The sequence below is a fragment of the Mustela nigripes genome, chromosome 13 (assembly GCF_022355385.1).
Source record: "Mustela nigripes isolate SB6536 chromosome 13, MUSNIG.SB6536, whole genome shotgun sequence".
Taxonomy (NCBI): domain Eukaryota; kingdom Metazoa; phylum Chordata; class Mammalia; order Carnivora; family Mustelidae; genus Mustela; species Mustela nigripes.
The window spans coordinates 60,709,660-60,719,950 of NC_081569.1; the positions used below are offsets into that span (position 1 = coordinate 60,709,660).

The 10,291-nt window shown below is 56.3% G+C and overlaps 1 protein-coding gene across 1 annotated transcript in view; it reads right to left on the minus strand.

The window, feature by feature from the left end:
• Nucleotides 1–7,872, minus strand: part of SPTBN5 (spectrin beta, non-erythrocytic 5) — a 45,654-nt gene extending 37,782 nt beyond the window's left edge. The window contains exons 1-6 of the mRNA XM_059372600.1: nucleotides 7,762–7,872; nucleotides 7,324–7,491; nucleotides 4,592–4,708; nucleotides 2,778–2,935; nucleotides 2,021–2,249; nucleotides 448–1,085 (exon numbers count right to left, since the gene is read on the minus strand). Of these exons, the coding sequence (XP_059228583.1) occupies nucleotides 448–1,085; nucleotides 2,021–2,249; nucleotides 2,778–2,935; nucleotides 4,592–4,708; nucleotides 7,324–7,491; nucleotides 7,762–7,872 (1,421 nt within the window). The remainder of the gene's footprint in view (nucleotides 1–447; nucleotides 1,086–2,020; nucleotides 2,250–2,777; nucleotides 2,936–4,591; nucleotides 4,709–7,323; nucleotides 7,492–7,761) is intronic.
• Between the last annotated feature and the right edge of the window lie 2,419 nt (nucleotides 7,873–10,291).

A 10,291-nucleotide genomic window follows, 5' to 3' on the forward strand; every position in this document is an offset into this window, starting at 1 on the left:
ACCTCCTCTGACTGCCCAGTCTACCTTCCTCTCCCTCTGTTGGCACCTTGTAATCTCCTATGCTTTATCTCTATTTTTTATCTATCTATCTATCTATCTATATAGTTTGTTTTCCTTAGATGTGTGTAAGCTCTGGGAAGGGAGGGATTATTGTGTGTCTTCTTCACTACTAAATCCCCAGCACTAGTCTAGTGCTCGGGAAATAGTAGATGCTCAATAAATGTTTAGTGAGTGAATTAATAAGAAGTATGTAGAAAGGGTGATGGTTTACCAAAAGGGGTCCATTACAGATGCTGGAACTTCAGGCATTGGTGGGAGTTTGGGCTTCCCAAGGGGAGCCCTTACCATATTACACCCCTATGGCCAGGAATGGGCACACGTAAAGATAAGGGTATGATAGGAAGGCCTTACCCTGTTTTGAGGATAGTTTCCGTGCCCTGGGCTCACCTGCAGGCCACCTCCTCCCAGCCAGGGTGCTGCTGCTGCTGGAGGACATCTGTAATCTCGGCCAGGGCCTGGAAGCGCCCCTCTTGGGGCAGGATGCTGGCCTCCAGCATGCCTAGTCTCTGGGCAGCTACTTCCACTGTGGCCAGGCTGGCTGGTGGGGAGGCAGCTGCAGCCCGGTCCAGCATGTGCTCTGTGTCCATCAGGAAGCTCTCCCTAAGGGCAGCCTTGTGCTGGAAGTGCCGGACCAGGATTTCCAACCGCTCGAGTTGCAGGATTCTCTGCAGCAGGGCCTGGCTCCGGGAGGCCTCTGCCCGCTCCAGGCATGTCCAGAGCTGGGACAGCTCTGCCAGGCCCAGGCCCTCGGGAGGCAGGAAGGGCTTGCGGTTCTGGGCCCGAAACGCAGTCTGTAGCCGGAAGAGCAGGGCCTCTATGGCCCCTCGCTGCTGCAGCCGTGGTGGCTTCTCCTGGGTGCGGAAGTGGGCAAAGGCGACCAGGAGCTGGCGCATGGCCGGTAGGGAGTTTGGGAAATCGTGCACCTCCAGCTGTGCCTGCTTCTCCGCAATCCAGCCTAGCAGATCGCCCACCAGCTGCTTGTACTGGGTCTGCAGCTCCTCTGTCTCCTGGAGCTGAAGCAGGATCTGGAGGAGGCAAGGGCACAGGGCAGCACTGGGGCACAGGCCCTGGGCTGAAGGCACTCCCCCTTTGGCTGCTGAGTTGACCACCAGGGTTCCTAGGGTGGGTGGCAGCTTCTTTCCCCAAGCTGAGGTTGCATGAAAGTGGGGTTCCTCCCAGCCCCCAGAGAAGCAGGTCTGCCTGAATTGCACACTTAGACCCAGAAGCGTGGGGCCCCCATCCTGGCTTCCTCCATCTTATTTTACCCCATTTGGTCTCATGTCCGGGAGTCCCGTTCTTTTTCTGAGCCATCTCTCTCTTCCCTGAGGCCCCCACATCCCTAAAGCAGCTCAGAACCCTTGGCCTCAATCGTCTCCCTCATGCCCAATTGAGACACCAACCCTAAGAACAGCCTTCCCAGACCTCTGCACCTGCCACTATGCCTGGAGAGGAAGAGAGCTCCCCAAAACTGGGACTGAGCTCAGCAGAGCTGCTTCTGTGGCTGTCCTTACAGAGTCCGGCTCTCTGAGCCTTTCTATCCCATTAGGAGCTTAACAGCCTAAGAGCAGGGGGAGGGGGAGGGCTGGAGGCAATGGAACTCACCTGGCTTTCCCTGTGCGCCAGACCCCGCGCTGGGCACTGTGCCTAACACCCTTCAAAACTCACGGCAGCCTTCTATGACCCCAGGCATTATTGTTGCCGTTTGGCAACAGGGAGAAAAGTTTTTTTTTTTTAAGATTTTATTTATTTATTTGAGAGAGAGAGACAGTGAGAGAGAGCATGAGCGAGGAGAAGGTCAGAGAGAGAAGCAGACTCCCCATGGAGCTGGCAGCCCGATGTGGGATTCGATCCTGGGACTCCGGGATCATGACCTGAGCCGAAGGCAGTCGTCCAACCAACTGAGCCACCCAGGCGTCCCAACCCCACCTCTCCTTGATGCCACCTTTGCTTTGTCACCAACCTTAGCAAGTCTCCTCTGGACCGTCTGCTCCTGGTGCAGGCGGGAGAAGTGATGGTAGTAGAGAGAGATGTAGGTCATGATGGAGCGTTCATCAGGCTGGAGGGCTGCCACGTCCTCGGGGTCCAGCAGCTGAGCAATGCCCAGTTCCTGCTCAGCCACTCGGAAAGCCAGGGCAAGGTTGTGCAGTGGATGCTCCGGACGCAGGGAACAGTAGTCAAGCAGGTCTGGCCTGGACAGAGAGCAGGCAGAGCTCCTCACCAGAGTCACTTATTGCTTGGGTCTAGGGAACTTGTTAAAAAGGCCAACCAGCTCCTGTCGGCTGTTTACACCTTACCATACATTAGTTTCTCTTGTTGGTAATCTGAGCTGGTCATGAAGGAATCGGGCTCTTGGGGTGGGGGCATGTTAATTTCCCTCAGGGACCAGGCTTCTGGGAAGGGGGAGAAGCTCCCGGTTTTTCCCGGCCACTTGCCGGGAAAAGGACTGAGAATAGAGTCAGGGACACAGAAAGTGGAGAAGGGCAAGGGTCAAAGCAAACCGGGCCAACTCCCCCAGGATTTCCTAAGAACAGGGGAGGGCCAAGGCTATCAGCCTGCTCTACGTCCGTTCCGTTTGTGGGGTGCATGGGCCCCAGGGATGTGGGAGATGGGCAGGTTTGGGACCCAAGCCCATTGTGGGTGTTCGGCTTAGTGCTGGGGGCCTCCAGGGGGAAGGCTGAGAGGCTGAGAGCGCCGGGTCTGCTCTCCCTTAGGCATACCTGTGTGCGTGGATGAGGGCCCCGAAGCCGAGCCCGTCACTCCAGCTGCGGGAGAAGTCGGTGATGTTGACATTGGCATAGCAGGCCGTCTTCCTCTGGCACCAGACCAGCAGAGCTTCCTTGGCAGACAGCAGCGCAGCGCTGGCCCCAAACTCCTCCTGGCAGGGTGGGACAGCGGGTCACCATGCAGGAACTCTGGGAAGGCAGCGGGACCTGGGAGCCTCGGAAGAGGCGAGCTGGGCCTGCTTGTGATCCTTCTCTGTCCCCAACGAGGGGGCAGGTGCAGATGGCTCTCTCTTTCACTGATTTCATTTGTGGTGGGCGGGGACTGGGGCTGAGGGAGAAAGATCATCCTTCCAAAGTGGAGTGCCTGAACACTGTCCCATTGAGCAGCTGGTTTTGAGTCCCCGCTGGTGACCACAACAGCGGGAGCTGTCATTTCTCCAGCCCTTCTCATGGGCGGGGGGCACTGGGCTAACAATGGGCCCCACGAAATTGAGGCTGGGATTTGGCAGACTGGCTCCTGGTCCCCGTGGGCTGTCTGCCAGCCAGGCACAGGGCCGTGACTTTCCAACCTCTCATGGCCCCACGAGGGGGACACTATTACTATTTCCATTCTAGGGATGACACAAGGAGGAGCAGAGGGGCAAGGAGAAGGCTGCCCAGCATCCCTCCACCAATAGGCTTGCCAGTCCTGTAATGGCTGACAGCCTGCCTCTGACGGGTGAGCGCCCCCTGTCCGCCACCTCGATGCTGCTGAGGGCAGAGTAGGCAGGCAAGGATATCTTCCTCTGGTTTTGAACCCCTGTCGCCCTTGATGTTTCTCTTACTGAGAGTTTCCTTTACTCTGTTGCTCTTGGTTCCACTTGCCTGCACCCCTGCCTTGCTATATCTCTTCCCCTCAGTGCTTCTCTCCCCCTCCTTCTTCCTGTCTCCTGCCCCCCACCTCCCCGCCACGTCCAGCCTCCATTTTTGGTCCCTGTCCTGCCCTCAGTGGGACTCTTCTTCTACCCACTCCCTCCCTCACCCTCACTGCCCCAAAGGCCCTTCTCCTTCTTCCTCTCCAACTCTAACTGGGTTTGAGGCCAGTTAGAAATTCACCCATCCAATCATTCATCGCATAGGTGCGAGACCCTGGGGACACATCCAGGCAAAGCTCCTGCTGTCCTGGGGCTCACAGTCACAGTCAAGGGTCCTCCTGGATTTGGGCCAGATCTATGGCTTCTTTTCATTAGGGTCTCATTTTCTAGGTTGGCTTTTATATCCTAGTGGAATTAAGTGTTAGGTGGAGTTTTGGATACCACCAAACTGTGAAAACTGATAAATATAAGGACTTTATGTTTTTATTCTTTTCAATTTGGTTGTGGGAGAACAAGCGGAGGACAGAGGACAATCTCTTTGATGTTCAGGATACTGGGGATTTGGAAACTTCTGGGGCTGGGACTCCCTCCACGTGTTTAATTTCCTCCAGCAGCACATTAGATGTGTAATAGGAGTTAGAGGGCTTTAGTGCCAAGTAGGGAACAACCAGTCGGGGTGAAAGGCGGGCACTGGGCAGTTTCCTAAACTGCTCACTTGTGAATGGCTTGTCCCAGATCAGGATGGAAGTTCATGGATCTAGTTGTTATTTCAGGATATTATAGTCTCTCTGACATTCTCAATTCTTTGCCCGTTGTTGAAGAGTTTATATTCACTGTGTGGACACCAGGGTCTGTTGTGGGGCTCCTAAGAGTCAGGAGGAACTGCTCTGTCCCCAGGGGCCAGAGGTGAGGTCAGGGCTGGGCTGGGTGGTGCAGGTGGTAGCTGGGACATACCCTGTCCAGGGAGATGTGGGAGATCTGGAAACGCAGAATGATGACCCAGATGAGTCCCAGGATGAGGGTCTGGTCTCCATCCACGATGTTCTCTGGCCCAATGAGAGGTATTGGCACCTGCAGGCACAGCTAGCTGGGTTCAGCTGTGAAGCCCATGTACCAGAGAAGACTGAGTACCCAAAAGCTGGGGGGGGGGGGTCTGCTGCCAGATGGGAGGGTCCATCCTGTCCCAGGAGGTCCCCAAGGAAGGAAGACGCAGGGCACAATGCCACACAGGTGAAGACTTTTTAAATGGTTGCTGTTTTGGACTCAAGTCCTTCTCAGCAAAACCCCAGCCTGGTGAAATGGGCTGGACCCCCAGGGTGGGGGACCTCCCTATATGTGGGGTACAGGTAAATGGGAGCCGAGATCAGTGGTTCTGCCATAAGGGTTGGAAATAAAAGCTCATCATAGTCAATATATGGGCTCAAGAGACAACAGCAACTGTCGGCCTCTGCCTCTCAGGGCATATGGGGGTGCTTGGGAGCACTTCAATCTCAGCCCTCTTCCTCAGTGGTCCATCTCCTGGTAAAAAGGCAGATTCCCGAGCTCCACCCAATCAGACTCTTGTGGGCCAGGGCCCAGGATTTGCATTTGGACAAATTCCTCAGGTGGTTTTCCTGGGCACTAAAGTTGAAAACCTGCTGCCCTAGATCTTGCCTGCATGGACAGGGAAGAGGAATGAATGAGGGGAGAAAGGAACAGAGTAAACATCAAAGCCTCATGGGACCTGGGCCCCTTCACCCTCTGGCTCTGTCTTCCTCTCCTGGACCACAGCGCTCCAAGGCCTGTGGGATTCTGGCTGTTCCTTAGGGTTTTAGGCACAGGCCTTGGGGCCTTCGTACTGGCTGTCCCTGCTATCTAAAAATATTGTCCCCAATAGCCACATGGCTACTTCCCTCCCTTCTTCTAAGTCTTTACCAAATACCACTTTTTCAAGCGTGTTTTCAATAGCCACCTTATGTCAAATAGAAGCCCAGGGACTATTCCTCCTCCTTAAACACATGTGCTCAAGCCCCTGACTCTGCTTGGGTGGGGATCTTGGTTTTCTCTTATGTCTCTTTCTCTTTTTCTCTTCCTAGCAGAGTGGCTGGCAAATAGTGGTAATGGATACAGATGCACTGAATGGGGCAGAAGAGGGGAGGCTCTCTGTAAGACCTGGCGGGAAGCTGGCTTCAGCCAACCACCTGCCTAGTAGAGGGGCTGCATCCCTGGGTATCACGTGGGGTCCAGCTGGTGCTCAGCCTTCCTCTCCTGGCACACCTGAGCCCTTTGGTATTCATCTCAGCTTGGAGCCGGAGCAGCTGGGGGGTGGGGTGTCGGAGTCTGCTCTTACCAGCTTGTGAAGTCTGATCTTCCCACCTTGTGCTTAGTGATATCACACTGGTAGCTTGGAATCAGCCGTAGCAATGCCAGGGAAATTAGCAAATGCTACGAATGACCCTCTGCGCGGAGAGCTGGTTGTTAAACATTTACCAGCATCCACTGAGCTGAGTTCACGTCAACTGTCTTCCCTGAAACCGTGGGCCCCTTGCAGCCAGGTCTGGGCTTTGATGACCGTGGTCCTGGAGCCTGGCATGGAGTGCCCAGCAAATGACACGGTCTCCAGAAGCGAGTGAATCCCACGTTCTGCTCATGAACCCTGTTTTGGGGCGGCAGTATGTGGAGTGGAGACAAGGCTGTCACCTTCATAGACTATGTATCAGTGACAAGCTGTGCTCAAGGGGAGCTGCAGAGCCTCTGACAAGGGCCACGGGGTGCCCACTCTACCCAACTATCCGGAGGGAAGGTGGCTGGCTCACAGGCTATGGTCCCTGAGACCAAAAAGAGCCTGGGATCCTGTGGCTGTCAGTTTTCTGCTCCTCCCTAGGCTTGGGGACAGCAGTGCCCCCATCCCTAGCTTTGGCTTCTAAATGCCCCGGCCTCTCTCAGGCATGCCAGGCTCCCAGGGGGCCGTGACCTTCACCCTGGACGTAAGTGACAGGCACACACACTCAAGTTCAGCCCAGCCAGTTCCAGCTCAGAGATTTTGCAGGCTCTAGGAACAGCTACCTCATGGGTTCCGGACCTGAGGCCAGGAGCCCTGTGGGCTTCCCCAATCCTGGCTGTCAGTATACAGGACCCTTGCCTAGCCCCCGATGCTGGCCATGAGGGTCCTTCCATGGCCATGGAGTTTTGCCTCCTTTTAATGACTATTTCTTTGGCTGGGCTCTTTCTTTCAGGAGACTGTGGCTCCCTCCTGCTTGCTGCGGCCCCTGCCAGCTAACTGATCCAGCTTCTCTAAAGCAGACCTGTACCTCTTGCCTCTGCCGCTTGGCTCAGTGTCCAGGGCTCTGCTCCTCTCAGCCTGCCTCCCACAGCCCCGCATCTGGGCTCTGCCGGCCCATGGACCATGGGTCTTGGCTGGTAAATTATTTCCTTATATAGGAAAGGAGAAAGTTAAGGATCCCACAATTCTCTCACTGCAGGCAGAGGTGGGTTTCAGTCTCGCCCATACCATGACAGCTGTCCCCACTCCAGCCAGTCTGGTGCTCTCCAAGCTGAGAGTGCTGTTCAAGGAAGGGCTTGACTTTCTGGACCTCTGTATCCCAGCCACTATGCCTAGATTCAGGCTCCAGATCCTCTGCTCTGCCCTGACCAGCCCAGGAAAGATGATCTAGGAGCCCAGCTGATCCCCTCTCCCCAGCCCCCACCTTGGCCTTGAGGAAAGCCAGAGCTCGGCTGCTGTTCTCCAGGAAGTGCGCCCGCATACGGCCCCGGCTGGGGGGTGGTAGGGACTCCCCTGAGATGATTTCCAGCAGCCGAAGTAGGTGGGTGCCATCAGCCAGCTCTGTGTACAAGTTCTGGATCTTGATAGCCACCTGGAAGGGGCGGGGAGGGGGGGGAAGGCACAGGGTCAGCCTTCCCCAGCTGCCCGGCCTATCCCTAGTCCCTGGGAGGTGCAGCCCAGAGCAGCTTCCTTGGTTTCAGGTGGGCTTTAGAGTCAACAGAATTGGCTTCAGCTGGGCTCTGGGGTCTGGGATTCGAAGTCTCAGCCAGATGACCTCCTGGCCGGCCCCCCGAGTCCACTGGCCAGGGAGCAGGGCGGGAACAGTAGAGGCGGGCTGCCGGGCATGCCCCGATGCACTCACCCGGCCGTGCTGGAAGATGTTGTTGATCCAATTAGTGAAAGTCTTCTCCTGCATCCGCTTGTGCTGCGCCTGCAGCTTGCGAATGTGGCTTGTCTCATATGCGGAGTCCATGGCGGGACTGGGACAGCTGCCCTGCGGCTCTGGACGGGACTGTGGGGCCGACCAGCTGGCAGGCCTGCAGCCCTTTAGGGATGAGAGGTCACTGGATATTTCTCTAAGCCAGAGATGTTGAGGGGCAGGGAGGTTGGGGAAGGAGTGTGACGGTTCCCACATTTGGAGGGGCAGTTTGTGGTTTAGGGCCCAGCCAGGTAAAGTTCTGGAGCTCCTGGCTGGTGCCCTGCGCTTGAATGCCTCAGAGCCCTTTCCCCTACCCGCCCCACTTTCCAGATTCCTTGGGGCACGGGAACTAGCTGCTGTTCCTCAGCATGAAAAGGGCAGGCAGGGTAGGGGGAAACAAGAAACTCACCTTGGCGATGTCTGTGCCTGGAAGGGACCCTACTGGACAGATGGAAACGGCAGATAGCAGGGGCTGCGTGGGGAGGGAGAGAACCACAGGAGAGGCCAAGACTGGAGCTGGGACCACGCCCTGGCCCTCCTCTTGAGCCCTGGGGCAGGGGTGACGCCACACAGCAGGCTTTGTCCTCCCACCTGCCAAAGGGTGGGGCCTGGACTGGGAGGGGGTGGCTCCGGAATGCTGCAGCCTGTGGTCCCAGGAGGGCCTCCTTCATCCTCCCCCACGCCCCAACCTCGGATGCTCCCAGTGTCAGGTGGGGGTCCTGGCTGCCAAGTCACAGAGGCCTATGGGAGCACCCCGAGCTGGCTCTGGGTGGGAGTGCCATGGGGCTGCTGTTGTCCAGGTAAATAGCACCAACATAGCAGAGCCCCTGGTCAGAAGCTTCTGCACCCACTTCCCAGTCTGGGACTGCCCTTTGGCACCCCTGCAGGGCTTCTTTATGAGCACCCACAAGGGTGGGGATGGGAGGGAGCACACTGGCGCGCCCGTCCTGTCCAGGGGAATGCCACCATAGAGGGAGAGGAGTCCTAGGACTTGGGGCTCCGGCCAGGGCCCAATTGTGGCTGCCCCCTCACACCCAGGGGCCACTTTCTGAAGGGGACTCTCCCTGGGAAGGGGTAACTTGGAGACGCAAAGGATGTGGGAATGATAGAGTCTCCTTCAAAGCCAGGGACAGAGTGTTCACTTTTAGGGGTTTTATCTGGGTCTTGTGGCTCAGGGCAGGGGCTATAGAGGGAGCCCACAGGCAACTCTCCCTCCCTCTCTCCCTGAGCAATTTATTTTTTTGAAAGATTTTATTTATTTATTTGACAGACAGAGATAACAAGTAATCAGAGAGGCAGGCAGAGAGAGAGGAAGGGAAGCAGGCTCCCTGCTGAGCAGAGAGCTGGATTCAGGGCTTGATCCCAGGACCCTGGGATCATGACCCGAACCAAAGGCAGAGGTTTTAACCCACTGAACCACGCAGGTGCCCCTCTCCCTGAGCAATCTTGAACTGCAGGCTAGAGAGGGTTCTCATTTGGGTGGCTTCACAAAATATTCTGGCTAACTTCAGGGTCATAGTCACTGGTCTGGGGTGGGTGTCTGTGGGTTCACCCAGCAGCCCCGGAGACTCCGAGAGGAGATGCCATACTCCTCAGGCGGGTGTCCCGGGCAGCCAAGGCTGGTGAGAGGAACAGCGGCCACAGCCTGCCCTCCAGAGCTGGGCAGGACAGAGAGCACTCTGGAACCCTGGGGCTGTGGCTGGGAATGAGGGCATGGTGCTCCCAGGATGGCAACAGCTCCCCTCATCTGAGAGAAGTTTCCTCCCGTTGCCCTCTCCCTATGAGGTCCCTCCTGCCATTGGCTTCCCAACATCAGAGTGAGCCCAAGCTTCCTCCTCGTTCACAGCCCCAGATCCAATCAGTCCTCAATGGCAGCTGCTCCATGCTCCCCAGAACCCCTCGATCTACCCTCCTACTCTGCTTACACTGTCCCTGCACGGCCCCATCAGCATTCCCCCACTTGACATCTTGCCCACACATCAGCCTATGCACAGTTCCCTAGTTTACCTCCCAGAGCACAACTCTGCTCATGCCTATGAAGTCTCCCCATCGCCTCAACTGGACCAGTGCTTTCCCGCCCATATTGGGGTTCAGCTGTTCTTTTGGCTTAGAATGTGCCTTCTGTTCTTCATGATCCACATTTTCCTATCCTATCAGCCCCAGTTAAAAATCCTGCTCCTTCTAGTAGGTTCCCTGCCACTTGCCCTCTTGTTCCCAGTTTTTCTTTCCTCCTATCAAGAGCATTGGCCCAGGGTGTCTTGTATGATGTGACCACCAGAGGACAGGCTGGAGCTGTGTGATGCTTTGAACACAGACCTCAACAGAGCTTGTCCTATGAGGTTGTTGAGTGGGGCTGGGGGACTGCTCGTCTTCTTCCTCAGCTCAGATGCCGCTAAAGCCATTGCACATGCGGCAAGGCCTGGCTCCTCTTTCGCTGCCACTGATTGCAGCCCCTGTTTAAATGAGAATTCCT